Here is a 17,676-nt window from a genome sequence, read left to right as displayed (position 1 = left end):
ATTTTTGCAATTCGTTCCAGTCACAGGCAGCAGAGAACTGGAACGAAAGGCGGCCAAATGAGGTGTTGGCTTTAGGGATGATCAGTGAGATACACCTGCTAGATTACTGGGCCCTAAGATACCACACTACTGCTCTCTAGTTATGATAATGTTACATTAGACCAGGGGTCTCCAACAGGTCCACCTATTGAGTAGCACGCCAAACAACTCTGAAAATAGATACCATTTTCACGTGTTCCACCACAAACTGTCATAAACACCTCTCCCAAGTATCAGACATCACATCTCCCAGGTACTATCTAATCAATGCAACATTAACATTATCCTGGCCTCCCGGGTGGCGCAGTGGTTAAGGGCGCAGTGGTTAAGGGCGCTGTACTGCAGCGCCAGCTGTGCCACCAGAGACTCTGGGTTCGCGCCCAGGCTCTGTCGTAACCGGCCGAGGTATATCATGAGTAAGTATGTAATTTGCGTCTATTATTTGCTAACTTTGCAGAACCATTGCTAGACTGCACTCCTCACTCGATAGATTCACAATTAAATGGCCAGATACACAAAAATGTTTTATTCAGATATGAGTTGAGCATTGACATGGACTCAGAACATCCAATTTTGATGTTCTCTATGAACAATTTGTAATTTTGAGAGTGGAAAAAAATATATATATATACAAAAACCAGAAAAAATACAACTGAGGAAACTTGGGAAAATATATAATATTATTATATAATATTATATAATATTTTTTTTAAACAGATTTTATAGGCCCCCACTTAGAGTTGTTTATTAACCAATATTTTACAAAGTATATTGACAGAAAATGTAGTGCACTACTTTCTCTAGTACAGTAAGGACCCAGTAAGAGTTGCAGGGAAGAGGAGAAGAGAAGAATGTGCCTATTTGAAAGCTAGAAGAAAAATTGTAGCTCATGACATACACCACAGTTGTCTACTTATGTTAACACGATAATGTTACATCATAATAACACTAGTGGGCAGCATGTAGCCGAGTGGTTAGCGCGTTGGGCCAGTAACCGAAAGGTTGTTGGTTTGAATACCTGAGCCGTCAAGGTAAAAAATCGGTCAATGTGCCCTTAATCCTAATTTGCTCGAGGGCCATGGTACTACTATGGCTGACCCTGTAAAACAACACATTTCACTGCACCTGTCCTGTGTATGTGACAATATAAAATATTTATTTATTTTCTAGTCTTTTTTTGTTGAGTTGGACTAGCACTATCTGCACTCTGGTTTTGTTAACATTATTATGCTAGTTGGATTAACTGTAAAGTGATCAGAGAAGTGATTAGGATTCAAATCCTGAAAGACGTGACTAATTGATGGATGAAAGTAACTATATAACTTGACTCCTGTCCTCTTCGTAGGCCCTGTTTGTGTTCATGGCTCTGTCATTCGCTCGGGATGAGATCATTTGGCTGCTACGACATGCAGACAACATCCAGAAGAAGAGCACAGATGACTTTATTGACAAGTAAGACACATCCTACTGATTCAACTTGTAACTATGGGATTTCCCTTTACCCCTCATGAAATGTTGTGACACTGTGTTTACCTCCTTGAAAAGTCTGTGTCAAAATGTTTCTTCGTGGCACTTTTGTTCTTATGTGATTTTGTCCAGTAGGAGACTGAAAGTGATGTGTCTTAACTTGAATGTTGACATGCACCGTTTTGTGGGACAATATCAAAAGCAGAGAAAGTAAAGAACATTTTTGAGTAAAATGACCCTTTAAGGAATGCCATGGTGTGAAGGAGTATTGAGCATACTAATGAAGTGTAGGTCTATTCTATTATTTTAGATAACTCTTGCTATTCTATGTCCTCAGGCACATTGCAGAGCTGATCTTTTACATGGAGGAACTGAGGGCCCACGTGAGGAAGTATGGTCCTGTCATGCAGAGATACTACGTCCAGTACCTGTCTGGCTTTGACGCCGTGGTGCTCAACGAGCTAGTACAGGTGAGGCTGCTCTCTGGAGCGAACATTGGTTTGCCTCCCAAATGGCACCCTATTCCGTATATTGCAATACTTTTGACAATGGTTCCTAGAGCTCCGGTCAAAAATAGTTTACCTATGTAGGGAATAGGGTGCAATTTCGGATGTACTAATAGTCAATGTTATCCCTTTGTTTCATAATATCCTAGTATTTATTATATATTATAAACTGGGTGGTTCAAGCCCTGAATGCTGATTGGCTGACAGCCATGGTATATCAGACCGTATACCACGGGTATGACAAAACAGTTATTTTTACTGCTCTAATTACGTAGGTAAACAGTTTATAATAGCAATAAGGTAACCTCGGGAGTTTGTGGTATATTGCCAATATACCACGGCTAAGGGCTATATCCAGGCATTAACGGGGTTCTTCAATAATTCGGCAAAATATTTGTTTGATGTGCATTTTTTATGTGTAGCTGTTTAGTTATGTGGGGAATTTATCACACAACATCAGCTGATTCAGGAAAGGATTTTCTGAATGATAGTCAAGTGATAAAGATCGTGTGTGATACTGCAGACGATTGAACAACAGCCAAAGTGCGGGAATTAATGTTCATCTGGAGAATTGACAGAACATTTTGGTGTCTGTTGTTACGGCGGTCAAGATAATTAGCCGTGGAGAATATTGGTAAGATCAAATCAAATTGTATTGGTCACATATACATATGTGACAGATGTTATCGCGGGGTTTAGCGAAATGTTGTCGTTGTAGTTCGATTCCTGAGGTAAGATTACTGTCCGTGTACATTTATTTTCGTTTGATTTCTGAGTTCAAATGGAGCAATCAGGAGGGTGAAACGGCGTATTTATTCTTTTTTTATAGAAATAGAAAAAACTAAAAATGTGTTTTTTGTTTTTGCATTTAAAACCAAACAAACAACTTCATATTTTGATTTTCACATGTGGGTAGGGTTAAATGTTGAATGCCTGTCATTGGTTAAGTGCAAAGCCAACATTTCCTGTGCTTTCAAAGTAGGAGTTCTCCATTCTATGAAATAATTATTTATTAATTCATCGATTAATAGCTGCACATACTGTGCCACAGTGCCAAGATTAAGTAAGATTTCTCCATTTCTGCATAAGATTTAATGTGTATTGTCTTATTAATGAACTGCTGTTACTGTAAATGGTTAGCAGACTGATATATCCTAGCTACCTAATTAACCATTGGTTATCTTATTAAATGATGCCATACAGCCAAAACAACAGTATATATTGATAGACTAGAGATATTCCCCTCGCTATAGTTACTCAGTGGTTGCACATCTAACTAGCTGGAATGAAGCAAGAAGGTGAATAGTAGACATGCAAATATATCCTTTCACTGTTTACAGCAGGTCTTCAGCTACCCAGAGTTGTCTGATCAGCCTGATAGGGTGCCGTGGGTGTGTCCAGCTTACACCTGTGCAAATCCATGCTGTAGGTCCACCACACACCTCAAGGATTGTGGGGTCCTGTCCAGAAGCAACCCCTAGCTCCTACCCCTAGACACTTGTTGAGATCTGAGAGGATTTGAACAGGTGTAAGCAATATTGCCAAAATTTCACCAAGCCTTTCAGAGGGTACGGTGGAGCTCTCACCATGTCACCACCCATCAAACAATCCCTCTCAGATCTCCACAAATGTGACTCGTTTCAGGAAACTAGGTGTATGTCGTGTGTCGCTACTTCACAGGAGCCATTTGAACATAAACCTTTTTTTTATCTAAATGCGTTTTTTTGGCAGGAATGCCTTCTGGAACGTGAACTTTCATGTGCCTTAATAACAAACTAGTATGCCATTTGTAAATACAAATAAAATGGTGAGTGAGCTGTTCTCTCATTTGTGCCTGGACGTAGCTAGCAAGCTAGCCAATGTTAGCCAGTTAGCATTGGTGCTTGACTGATGTTGTTAGGTCAGAACACTCAGAACAACCCTACTACTCGGCCAGGGATCAAGGAAATGCAAATGGAAATGTTTCCCCCATTCCTCACCTCCCTCTTAAAGCACATTGGGGGAGAGGAGTGAAGGTTCCTCCCCTCAGGCTACAATGCACTTTCAAGGAGAGGCAAGGATGGGAGGAAATAAGGACAGAGGAAGCAAGAATTTGACGGCTAGTTTTCAGACTCACACACACACACACACACACACACACACACACACACACACACACACACACACACACACACACACACACACACACACACACACACACAAGGCTTGAAGAGTTTACTGATTATAATAATTTCATTATTGGTTATTATTATTGTCAATGATTTTGTTTACAAAACCCATTGTATTATACTATTGTATTAAATTATTATATCACCTATTAAAACATATAGACATTCTGTTTATTTTTTTTTGTTCTCCAGGAATGTTTAGCATGGCTATAAATGATTGTGAAATTGACTTGAGCACAAAAAATGCCTGGCGACTAGGCATGACAAAGAAACATGTGGTGTCCATGTTTCTTGGAACGACATGTACAGTAGATGGTTTGTTGTTGCTAGGTAGAGTTACTGTATGGTCTCATTGTGCGTACCTAGACTTTTATCCCTCAAACTACACATATGAATCTACCTAATCATATTTAAATGTACAGTGGGGAGAACAAGTATTTGATACACTGACGATTTTGCAGGTTTTCTTACTTACAAAGCATGTAGAGGTCTGTAATTTTTATCATAGGTACACTTCAACTGTGAGAGACGGAATCTAAAACAAAAATCCAGAAAATCACATTGTATGATTTTTAAGTAATTAATTAGCATTTTATTGCATGACATAAGTATTTGATACATCAGAAAAGCAGAACTTAATATTTGGTACAGAAACCTTTGTTTGCAATTACAGACATTTCCTGTAGTTCTTGACCAGGTTTGCACACACTGCAGCAGGGATTTTGTCCCTCTCCTCCATACAGACCTTCTCCAGATCCTTCAGGTTTCGGGGCTGTCGCTGGGCAATACGGACTTTCAGCTCCCTCGAAAGATTTTCTATTGGGTTCAGGTCTGGAGACTAGCTAGGCCACTCCAGGACCTTGAGATGCTTCTTACTGAGCCACTCCTTAGTTGCCCTAGCTGTGTGTTTCAGGTCATTGTCATGCTGGAAGACCCAGCCACGACCCATCTTCAATGCTCTTACTGAGGGAAGGAGGTTGTTGGCCAAGATCTCGCGATTCATGGCCCCATCCATCCTCCCCTCAATACAGTGCAGTCGTCCTTTCCCCTTTGCAGAAAAGCATCCCCAAATAATGATGTTTCCACCTCCATGCTTCACGGTTGGGATGATGTTCTTGGGGTTGCGCTGGCTTGAGCAGAGGGACATTGTGTGTTGCAGGATCTATACAAAATACAGACCTCTACATGCTTTGTAAGTAGGAAAACCTGCAAAATCGGCAGTGTATCAAATACTTGTTCTCCCCACTGTATATCAAAGCATTTAGAGATGTTGACCCTGATGTCACACATTGGCCCATTTATTTATGGAAAGACCCATATGCAGGTTGATATTTTGAAGGGGAAAAAGCAGAGCTGACCACTAGATGGAGACCAAGTATTTTGTTGATGTTATTCTTTGCTTGGCCACATCTCGCTCTCTGATATGCAATGTAAAACTCTCTTGTATTTGCTCAGTTGATCCCCTCACAGCATTCTACTGTAAACAGTGTCTGAGGCTTTCCTCTGCTCTCCTCTAGAATCTGTCCGTCTGTCCTGAGGATGAGTCCATCATCATGTCCTCCTTCGTCAATACCATGACGTCCCTCAGCGTCAAACAAGGTATTCAACCTAACACGGCCCGCCACTCATATTACAGAAATAACATAAATATATACAGTTTCTCATTTAGACTCATGTTGTTGATCCAACCTAAAAGAGAGTTAATTCCATCTTTTTGCTGTATATGTTCCAGTTTAGAAAACCTCTACTTGTATTGGCCAATGCTTACCGTAGTTGTTTTTATGTTGACCCGACCTATAACACAATTAAATGTATTCTGTTGCGGTACAGTAGATATTCCAGTTTAGAAAATGTCTAATTAATCATGCTTAGTTGTTTTTATCTATCTATATTAGCCTTAAGCACTAAAAGCCTTTGTCTGTGTAGACAGGTGTTGTTTTGGTAATGGCTGAGTGATGGACAGATGAAAGGAGGGAGGGCAGATGGTGGGCTGAGTAGGAGCCTGAGCCGCTCTCCACCTCTCCTCCCGCTCCCCTCCCTCCTGTGTCCTCCTGTGTCATGGTGATCCCATATCTGAGTGAATTGTCTCTGTCGGTGTTACAGTGGAAGACGGGGACGTGTTTGATTTCAGGGGCATGAGGCTGGACTGGTTCAGATTGCAGGTAAGACGCCATCAGGAAAATGAGACGAGCTTTGTGGCTGTGAGGCAGACCAGGGTTCAAAGAGTATTCAGAATCCTTTCACAATGCTGAACTGGGTTTGACAATTTTGAGACTATTCTATTGGTTCAATTGCACCAGGCAAACTCAATGGAACCAAAAGAATAGTCTGAAAAGTGTCAAACCCAACCCATCTGGCAATCCTGGCAGGCCAGAGCAAAGGCTTAAAGTATTTGGAAGGATTTCAAATATTATTTGAACCCATGTCTGGGCTTTGAGGCCACTGCTAGGTGGGTGTGTTGTAATTAGCACTGTGTGTGTCATAATGAGCCAAAATTAGCACTCTGGGCCAGTAATGAGGGGGCAGTGTTTAGCATGCTACCCTACTCCTGTCAGCCTACTCCTGTTTCCTATCTATAGTCCGCTGTGCTGTGCTGTGCTGTGCTGTGCTGTGCTGTGCTGTGCTGTGCCGTGTCCTATAGCCCATTGTGTGTGTGTTGGGGAAGGTGAACGGAACCTCCGGTAGATACAGTAGACCAGGTTCCCCTCCATCTCATCAGCCATAATTAGCACTCTGGGACAGTAATAAGGGAACAGTGTTTAGCGTGCTACCCTACTCCTGTCGCACTGTTGCCTATCTATAGATCAGAGAATGACCTGAGCACCTGTCCACAAAGCATCTCATAGTAGGAGCGCTGATCTAGGATCTGTTCATATGATCTTATTTATTATGATCTAAAAGGCAAAAATGATCCTATATCAGCACTCCTACTCTGAGCTGCTTTGTGAATACAGGCTCAGATCTTGTATTCAGAGTAGGAGTGCTGATATAGGATCAGTTTTGTATTTTAGATCGTAATGAATAAGAGGGGGATCTGATCCTGGATCAGCACTCTTACTCTGATGCTTTGTGATACAGGCCCTCTGGCTGCTGCGCTACACCCTTCACAGACAGCCTCTCGTACTGTACACTAGGATAGCAAATACAGAACTGCTCAGATAACAAGAAGCAGGGCGTTGGTTTATTCACTATGCATCTTTGCGTTCAGTGTTTTCCAGGGACAAAGCAAATTCAGGAAGTATTTAAACAGCCTGTACAAGAACCGCTGACAAATGTATGAACAGCTAGCTATATATACAGTATAGGCCTACATATTCAGGTGCTGCTGTCATCCCTACAAGTAGTATGGTTGTATGAATGTCACTGAGTAGTCTTTATTTATCGAGGTGGAGTTCTTCATGTGTAGATCAGAACCTAAACCTGTCTGTTCCACAAGAGCACTCTTGTGCTCTCTTCCACCAGCTCTATGTCAACCACATAACCCAAACATGAATGAATTTAACAGACTAGTAATGGAGAAGATATGGCCTGAAATACTGAAAGGGGGAGGAGTACGCTCTGTCTGTCATTAGTGACAAATGTCTAACCATCATAAAGAAATATTTTTTATTTTTTCATTCATGTGCATGTTATTTGAAGTGATGAAAAATAGTTCATGCATTTCAGAGAAACTGTATTATGGATATAGGAGGATAGATTCTGGGCCCCATTAAATTTCTTAAAAACTATTTGGAATTAATGACAATAAATATTATTCTTTGAGGCTGTGTTTGTTTAAGAATCGTTGCTCACCTATTAACCCATCTATCCCTGTCTCGCTCACTCTCTTTCTCTCTTGCTCTCTCAACCATGCTTGGCTCCTCAGTACTTTGCTGAGATCATCACAACCAACCCTGCTGCCAGGGACCCACATCACTCTCCCTGATCCGTTGGTCGACTCTTTGTTCCACCATTGTCCGATTGGTCCAGCCCTCCACTCAGATGGATTTTCATGATGCGTCCCAAATGGCACCCTATTCCCTGTATAGTTCAATACGTTTGACCAGGGCCCTATGGGCTAGGTCTATGGGCCCTGGTCAAAAGTAGTGCACTTCATCGGGAGTAGGGTGCCATTTGGAACAGAGGCTATGCCATGGCCGTCCCAATCAGTTCCCTCTGAGATGTTGTCTGATCTCAGCTCAAGCCCTCGGCAAGAAATGCTTCAACTTGGAAAAGTTTCTCAGTTTAGTCGGTAAATTAGGCCAGGGAAGGCAGGGGGAAAAGAGAAAAGCTTCCATATGCGTGGAATGGGAACTGTTTTCCCAACACAGCTGAACAACTATTTTCTCAAGTCTCATGGTTTTTCTACTGGCTGCTCTACACCCTTCACAGACAGCCTCTCGTACTGTACACTAGGATAGAAAAAACAGAACTGCTCAGATACCAAGAAGCAGGACGTTGGTTTATTCACTATGCATCTTTGGTTCAGTGTTTGCCAGGGACAAAGACAATTCAGTATTTAAACATATTGTACAAGAACAGCTGACAAATGTATGAACAGCTAGCTATATATACAATATAGGCCTACATATTCAGGTGCTGATGTCATCCCTAAAAATAGCTGGTTGTAAGTAAGAATATGACAGTGAATAATCCTAATTTATCAAGATGGAGTTCTTAGTCCTGAAAGATGAATGTTTGGATCAGAACCTAAGTCTGTGTTCCACAAGAACACTCTTCTTCTAAAGGTACTCTCTTCTCCTTCCATAACCCACATGCCATGTGAGCCGTTTCAGCACTCTGGCAGACAGACTTTGTCATAAGCCATATCAATGTCCTTTCTGTTAAGTACTTTTTATTATTTTCAAGAAGAAAAAAAATCTTTCATAGTTTTAATTTGGAAACTCTTGCTGTTTGTGTGATCCATTAAGTGAACGTGTTGGATGAGAAATACAAACTGCCATTACCACAGTGATGTCATGTTAGTGATATTAATCTAAACAAAGTCTTGCATCATGTCATCTAACTCCAACTAGCATACATTGGTTGAGACACAGTTGGACTGGATGGAGGGAAGAGAAGATAAACCCTAACCCTTATTTTTCTCTCTCGTCTGTCTTTCTTCATGTCTCCTTTCGCCACAGTGCTGTTTTCTATTTCTGTTCTGATTATGGCATTGTGACAACCATGCAACAGCACTTTAAAGTTTCAAAATAGGCCTTGAATATCAATACTCGTACTCTTAAGTTTTCCTCTTGCCTACTTTTTCTATTTATTGTCCTTTCTCAGACATTTGAACCACAGGTGGTTGTGTGAGTTTAGCACCTGCTAAATGTCTTTATGTGGCTGTGGTACCAGGTTGGCATCAAATGTTCTTTTAGTTGGCAGGCATTTTAGAGATGTTGAGAACCAGCGGAACATGTTCGAGTCAACGCTCTCGCTGCATTTTCTCACACTTGTGTAGCTCGAAATCACTTCTTTCCAAAAAGTGTGTGTGTTTTTATTTGATGGATTTCACGCTTTATTTTTGGACTTCTTTAAGGACTCGTTGTGCCCTGGTAACACAGCTGTTTCACTGCCCTTGGGGTGTGTCCCAAATGGCACCCTATTCCCTACATAGGGCTCTGGTCAAAAGTAGTGCACTATGAATAGGGTGCCATTTAGGATGTAGTTTTGGTCTCCAAAAAAATAACTGATGGCATCGCTGCTTCAGGGCTTCAGAACTGTGGCCATTTTCCTTTTAACGATCTCCACGATCAAAGAAAGCAATGTCTTGAACTCTGCAGAGTATCTGTTTTGCGTACTGTCTTGTTTTGGGAGGAAATTGTATTGTTTGGCCATTGTCAGTAGTATCAAGTATCAAGTTAACACAGACATCTTCCCAGAAATCTTTCCTTAGATGTTAATGACATGGTAACTCATCCAACCACACTTTTTCTTCCAGACTCCCACTGACTTCCAAATTTAAATCGGATCAGGTTTTTATTTGATTCTTAGAAAAGGGGGAATTTGGGGAAAGAGAGAAAGGAATGCTACTAATAGGATTATGATTTGTCCGAAGACTTAAAACTACATGATACAAACAATGACTACCTCATGAAGCTGGTTGAGAGAATACCAGGAGTGTGCAAAGCTGTCATCAAGGCAAAGGGTGACTACTTTGAAGAATCTCAAATATAAAATATATATTTTATTTGTTTAACCCTTATTTGGTTACAACATGATTCCATATGTGTTATTTCATAGTTTTGATGTCTTCACTATTATTCTACAATGTAGAAAATAGTAAAAATAAAGAAAAACTATTCAATGAGTAGGTATGTCCAAACTTTGGACTGGTCATGTAGATATAAAGCCGCTTCAGCTGGAAACAACATGGCATACATGAGTAAAGAATGATGAACTGTTAAGGGTTAATGCATTTTGTTTTTCCCTGTGCTGACCTTAATAGTGTCTCCAAAGAAAGTGTTCTCCTGGTAAGGCCTATACCAATAATGCCTTGTTTCCCCCTTGGTTAGGCCTATACCAGTGTGTCCAAGGCTTCTCTGGGCATCGCAGACCACCGTGAGTTGGGCAAGATGATGAATACCATTATATTCCACACCAAGATGGTGGATTCCCTGGTGGAGATGCTGGTGGAGACATCTGACCTCTCCATATTCTGGTAAATAAACGAACCAGAACAGCCCAGAGGGCAGGAGCATTTATCTCATGTTTCCATAGCTTGAGGCAGCTTGATGTACAAGTACACTCCCTGTACAATAAGTTTTCCACAGGGCTTATTCTTTTAGGGTCTACATTTACATTTTCCTCCATGTTCAGTTCAGTTACACAGACATTTAAAACATAGTAAAAACGAATAGGTCATATAGTCTCTCCATCTTCTGGTAGGGGCTCTACATTTGGGACTCCAATTCAGAAAAACATGAAGAATTATTGCTGGGTAGTTTAATTGAAGCAGTAAAATACTAAGAAAAACACATCAAATATACATTCAAAAGTAAAAACTGCAACACAGGAAAATGCATAACATCAATACAAATAGATTGGATCCAGTTAAAATTGTTTTCAAGGAAAACATAGTAAAAGGTAATAGGCTATAGAGCCATCACTCATCCTATAAAACCCCATGGTAACTAACTGTCTGTTAGGGGTTTTGTTATGTTATTTTTCTTTGTTATGTTTGGTGTAGACAGGTCAGGACAGGAGATGAGAGGGTTGGACAGATTAGGTATTATTGGACCAGAGATATATGATGAAGTTGGCAGCTCATGCTCTTTCCTCTCTCCCTTCCTTTCTTCCCTATTTACTCTCTCTCTCATCTAATATCTTTCCTTTCTCTCTCTCTCTCCTTTGTTCTCTCTCTCTCCTTTCCTCTCTCTCTCTCTCCTCTGATAGCTTTTACAGTCGTGCGTTTGAGAAGATGTTCCAGCAGTGTTTGGAGCTGCCCTCCCAGTCTCGTCACTCCATCTCCTTCCCTCTGCTCTGTACCCACTTCATGAGCTGCACCCATGAGCTCTGTCCTGAGGAGGTGAGTGAAGTGTCGCATTGAAATATGATGTAACGACCGTATCACGAAACATCACAGCAAGCATCACTAAGGTCTGGCTGGTCACTCTGGGATCTAGTCATTTAGGAAATAATCTTATTTTCAACCTAAATAACTAATATATTGAATTGATCAGATCGGCCTTGCAAAATACATTTTCAAAATTCTTTCCTAGTTGAATGTCAAAAGGTACTCAAGGGTCTTTCCTACTTAAATAATGGGTAAATTAATACATAAAATACATGTTTATTAAATGAACCCAGACATGTTTGTGTATTATACTTGCAATATAAAGATTTAAAATGTTTTGTATGCATACTAATAAGTTTGACTTGATCTCTTTCCATGAGCTGGAATCTTAGGTTAAGCTCCTGGTGCAGTAGCAACCTACTCAATTTGGAGTTTCATCTCATGCAGTAGTTTTCTAGCACTTATGGGGACTGCTAGTCTCAGAGAAGCAGGCCATTTCACAGGATGTCTCACACACTGAATAATGTCAGTGTTGCACCTGGGGATTGGAGGGAGGGAGGCTGCATGTGTGTAGGTCTCCATCAGCTCCTTCTCAGTGCTGCTAGGACCCATGGTGCATCCCAAATGGAACACTGTTCCCGAAACAGTGCACTACGTTTGAACACATGGGTTCTGGTCAAAAGTATTGCACTACATGGGGAATAGGGTGCCATTTGTGACATAACCTGTGTTTTCTTCCATGCTGTTAGGGCATGTGACCAGAGCAGCAGGATGGAGTCATACAGAGAATCAGGAAAGTCACAGCAAATTTTTGTGGGTTGTGGAATGTCGCAGAACGAAGCGTCCAGAGCTGTGGTCAATGTACCCAGATGTGTACCGAGAAGCAGAGGGCTGAAAAGCATGATTTATTAAATCTGTAATTGAACCATACACTGGTGCATCTACTAGCTACTCTCAGGGGGAATGTGAAAGCCCTCAGCACACACAAGCTCCACAACAGATTTCTGTTTCCCTCTCTTTTGAAATACACCAGGCACATATCATGATGTGTTGGTTCCTAACAAACATGTAGCCTTCTAATATCTATTTAGTTTGGTAAATAAGACATATTTTAACTCCTAATTGGTTTAAAAACGGTACTGAAATAGGCGGCACAATAAGTGGCACAATAGGCGTTCTCATGTGGCCGAGCAAAGTGGTCAAGGGAGAGCCTTTTGCTTAAGAGCTGTCTGAGTGCACTTAGAGAAGTAAAAGAGATTTATTGAGACATAGAAGGCTTGGATTTCACTTATTCAAACACAAAACTCCCTCTCTCAGCATGTCTTCAAAATGTTCCTCTTCCTATGTCCATTCCGCACAGCTTTGGACAGCTGCAAAAGTTATTTATGTTGGAAAAGCTCTAAATGTTTCCAAGAATATTTCCATCTTGCACAGAACTTTTTACAGCAGTTTATAGTAACAGTAAAAGGCCTGCATCTCAAATGGCACTCTATTCCCTATATAGTGCATTACGTTTTGCATCTCAAATGGCACCCTATTCCCTAGTGCATTACGTTTCACGAGATCCCTATGGGCCCTGGTCAAACGTAGTTCACTATATAGGGAATAGGGTGCCATTTGGAACAAAACTAAGATCTCGGAACTTCAGTCAAAGGTCAGTCTTAGCATCAGATAGACTTTTCTCGCAGCTTAGAGGGTGTGTGCACTGTTTGACCAGAGTTGTGTGTGGGGACTGTGTGTGACCAGTTTTCATGTGTCAGTGTATACTGTTTGGTCAGTGGGGAATGTTAAGGGTTGGCTACCTATGAATGACAGGTTCACTCAGACCATCTCTTCCTACAAACAGCTGGTTCTAGATCTGTTTGGCAATGACATCTACTGAAGGAATTAGATCTGGGACCAGGCTAACAAACAGCCATTCACCAAACCATCTACTGTGCAACCACCAGCCAATCTCCTATATACACTACATGACCAAAAGTATGTGGACACCTGCTTGTCGAACATCTCATTCCAAAATCATGGGCATTAATATGTAGTGGAACATCCAATATGTTCTTGGAACATTACTGTGGGGACTTCCTTCCATTCAGCCACAAGAGCATTAGAATGTCATTGTATACTGTTGCGTTAAGATTCCCATTCACTGGAACTAAGGGGCCTAGCCCGAACCATCAAAAACAGCCCCAGACCATTATTCCTCCTCCACCAAATGTTAAAGTTTGCACTATGCATTCAGGCAGGTAGTGTTCTCCTGGCATCTGCAAAATCCAGATTTGTCCGTTGGACTGCCAGATGGTGAAGCGGGATTCCTCACAGCAGAGAACACATTTCCACTGCTCCAGAGTCCAATGGTGGTGAGCTTTATACCACTCCAGCTAACGCTTGGCATTGCGCATGGTGATCTTAGGCTTGTGTGTGGCTGCTTGGCCATGGAAACCCATTTCATGAAGCTCCCGACAAGCAGTTCTTGTGCTGACGTTACTTACAGCGGCAGTTTGGAACTGTAGTGAGTGTTGACCAGGGCAGCTCTAGCAGGGCAGAAATCAGACAGACTGACTTGTTGGAAAGGTGGCATCCTATGACTGTGCTACATTGAAAGTCACTGAGCTCTTCAGTAAGGCCATTATCCTGCCAATCTTTGTCTTTGGAGATTGCATGGTTGTGTATTTGATTTTATACACCTGTCAGCAACGGGTGTGGCTGAAATAGCCAAATCTACCAATTTGAAGGGGTGTCCACATACTTTTGTATATATAGTGTAGCTTTCCCCAAGTTAACAACATTTTCTTCCCTTCCTACAGAGGCACCACATAGGCGACCGAAGCCTGTCCCTGTGCAACATGTTTCTGGATGAAATGGCTAAACAGGCCCGCAACCTCATCACAGACATCTGCACCGAGCAATGCACGCTCAGCGACCAGGTGAGGTTCTGTTGTCATGGTGATTAATCACAGTCCATGCTAAGTAGTGATAAATGCTTTTTGAAGTCGGTTCGGTTTTGGTTCGATTATTTAAAAAATATAATCAAGATTTTTGATTTCTTTAAACATTTTTGTAAACATTTAATGCACTACAGTATGTATCATGTGGGATGAATGCTGTAATAACACAGAATACAACAATGAATAAAAGTCCCGTGATGGTAGTGACTGCCCATTACTGCTTATCACTTATTAACCATCATATTCACATTACTTTACTTTAATAAAATATTAAAGTTTTTGTGTATATTAAATTTGTTTTATCTCATCTCTATAAAGCTGCTGCCTATGCTGTGATAAAATCAACATTTTAGTAGTTCTTCAATGTAAAATAAGGCATAATTTTATGACTGCTGAATACCAACTGTCTATCAATCACTTCTTAGATCATGTATTTTCAGGTAAAAATGCCTCTCGAAGTATCATGTATTTTTAGGTCAAAATACCGTTCAAAGTATCTTCTATTTTCAGGTCAAAATACCTCTTGAAATATCATGTATTTTCAGGTAAAAATACCTCTTGAGGCAACTGCTCTCTATGTAGCGCATTCTTCTGGTCTCTTACGTAGCGGGTGTAAAAGAAACACAGACCGGACAAGTAGGCGCGCAATTGATTATGGTCAAGATAATTATCACATTTTCTGCGCTAAATTATGTAGAACATTGGCTTGTTGGAAACTACAACTCGCTACTACATCGCACCGTTCATGTATGATCTGATTTATCTCTAGAGAAAATGCAGCGCAATTCAGCTCACAGAGCTGCTCACAGAAAAAAACGAAACTAAATGGAATTCAAATTATTTAACCAATGTTGTTCAGTTAGTTGTTTTAAATACCTTTCCGTTAATCGCTCAGCACTAATGCTAAGCAACCAGGTGAGTGCATGTTGTCATGGTGATGAATTAATCAGGGGTTTGGAGCGAGGGATCTGGGTCTGCTCTCATAACCGCTTGTGTCATTCCATAACCATCTAATTTATTATAATTTCTGAGGAAGGGCCGTTTCCCAAACACAGTTTAGGCCTAGTGATTTAGGCTTACAGTGAGTGCATAACTTGTTGATTCGTATGTTGGAACTGAACCTATCCGCTAGCCATTTAAGTTTTTCAACTGTAGGTCTTAAGTCAGATACTTTTCGTAATTCTATTTCGGTCATATACAGTAAATAGAACACAATATAGCCTAAGTTGTGCACGTTCGAACTAAGTGCTTTCGAAATATAATTTGTCACTTCATTCCTTATTGGTCTGTGGGTGTTAAAGGGGTTTTCCTGTTGCTCCTGTTGTAGCTGCTGCCAAAACATTGTGCCAAAACCATCAGTCAGGCGGTGAACAAGAAGTCAAAGAAGCAGATGGGGAAGAAAGGCGAGCCTGAGAGAGAGAAGCCTGGAGTAGAGAGCATGAGGAAAAACAGGCTGCTGGTCACCAAGTAAGTAGTGTATACTCTGTAAGGGTCCCTCAGTAAGGTTAGGGACTCTTTCCCAATGTGTCTTTACTCGATTCGTCCTCTCCTCTTTCTCAAAACAAATTGGAGAACGTCCACGGGGATGGAACCTTGGATAATTCTCCTCCAATTCCGAGGAATAAAGGAAAGACACATTTGGAAAGAGGCCTGAAACACAGAGACATGGCCACTTCCACCCCACTTCTGCACTCCATGACCTCCTCTCCACTTTCAGATGTTTTCAACAGTACACTATTAATCGATGGTTTTGCAAGTCATGGTCTACATGCGTCCAAAATGGCATCCTATTCCCTACATTGTGCACTAGTATGGGCCCTGGTCAAACTTTATTTCCCACTGGGTTTGAATAATACCATGCTAAAATATATTTCACCACTCGCCTTCCCTGCTTATTATACTACGCTACTCCTAATTCTCGACTCTACTCCTAATTCTCAGCTTCCAGTAAGATACATAGAAACAGACCACCAGCAGGGCTAGTATAATAATATAGATTCAGGTCTGAGCCAAAAAAGGGGGGTGTAAAAACAACAGTAGCTGTGGTGCTGGAGGAATTTAATCCATCTGCTCTGTCACAGATTTCCCCTTTAATCTGAACGAAATGAGGTTTTAATAACTAACTGATGTGTGTGTGTGTTCTTAGCCTGGATAAGCTTCACACGGCGTTGTCCGAGCTGTGTTTCTCCATCAACTACGTACCCAACATGGTGATATGGGAACACACTTTCACTCCTAGGGAGTACCTCACCTCACACCTGGAGATACGCTTCACCAAGTGAGTACACATATGTGCTTGCAGACACACACACACATGGACACGAACACACAAACACACTCAGGGTGTCCACTCTTTTATTACAATACCAGTCTTCACAGGAGGCTATGGGTGAATTCCTGCAGATAGTCTGACTGCTCTCTCTCTGTTTCCACTGTGTTGTAACGTTAGCTGGTCAGTTATGAAACTTGCTTCTCCTCCCCCAAACACCAATCAATTGATTATCTCACGCAGAAAGGCATTGAGGCTTAGTTTATTGTTATAAATCAAGGAACATTGTCATCCATTTGTAGATATTACACTAAACAAAAATATAAACTCAACATGTAAAGTGTTGGTCCCATGTTTCATGAGGTGAAATAAAAAGTCCCAAAAATGTTCCATATGCACAAAAAGCTAATTTCTCTTACATTTTGTGCACAAATTTGTTTACATCCCTGTTAGTGAGCATTTCTCCTTTGCCAAGATTTGCAAAGGAGATGTCGCGCTGCATGAGGCAAATGGTGGTCACACCAGATACTGACTAGTTTTCTAATCTATGCCAATACCTTTTTTAAGGTATCTGTGACCAACAGACAGGCGCATATCTGTATTCCCAGTCATGTGAAATCCATAGATTAGGCCTAATTTATTTATTTAAATTGACTGATTTGAACTGTAACTCAGTAAAATCTTTGAAATTGCTGCAACTTGCATTTATATTTTTGTTCAGTATAATTACAATCCCCAGGCAGAGTTTAACAAAAACCTCTCAGGGGTTTATGATTTTATCTGT

The 17,676-nt window shown here is 41.0% G+C and overlaps 1 protein-coding gene across 8 annotated transcripts in view; it reads left to right on the top strand.

Annotated features, from left to right (window-relative positions):
* Nucleotides 1–17,676, top strand: part of LOC135519255 (nck-associated protein 1) — a 55,831-nt gene that overhangs the window by 24,380 nt on the left and 13,775 nt on the right. For 4 of the 8 annotated variants that reach the window (XM_064944391.1, XM_064944388.1, XM_064944387.1 and 1 more), the window contains 9 exons: nucleotides 1,385–1,491; nucleotides 1,844–1,976; nucleotides 5,698–5,779; nucleotides 6,284–6,342; nucleotides 10,678–10,823; nucleotides 11,558–11,690; nucleotides 14,483–14,602; nucleotides 15,951–16,090; nucleotides 16,770–16,901. In XM_064944391.1, the coding sequence (XP_064800463.1) occupies nucleotides 1,385–1,491; nucleotides 1,844–1,976; nucleotides 5,698–5,779; nucleotides 6,284–6,342; nucleotides 10,678–10,823; nucleotides 11,558–11,690; nucleotides 14,483–14,602; nucleotides 15,951–16,090; nucleotides 16,770–16,901 (1,052 nt within the window). Of the gene's footprint in view, nucleotides 1–1,384; nucleotides 1,492–1,843; nucleotides 1,977–5,697; nucleotides 5,782–6,276; nucleotides 6,343–10,677; nucleotides 10,824–11,557; nucleotides 11,691–14,482; nucleotides 14,603–15,950; nucleotides 16,091–16,769; nucleotides 16,902–17,676 lie in introns of all 8 variants that reach the window. The other 4 variants (XM_064944389.1, XM_064944386.1, XM_064944385.1 and 1 more) reach the window with 1 other exon arrangement.

The sequence above is a fragment of the Oncorhynchus masou genome, chromosome 29, assembly GCF_036934945.1.
Source record: "Oncorhynchus masou masou isolate Uvic2021 chromosome 29, UVic_Omas_1.1, whole genome shotgun sequence".
NCBI classification, from domain to species: domain Eukaryota; kingdom Metazoa; phylum Chordata; class Actinopteri; order Salmoniformes; family Salmonidae; genus Oncorhynchus; species Oncorhynchus masou.
Note: the sequence above shows the minus strand (reverse complement) of the source record. Positions and strands in the feature narration are given on the sequence as shown.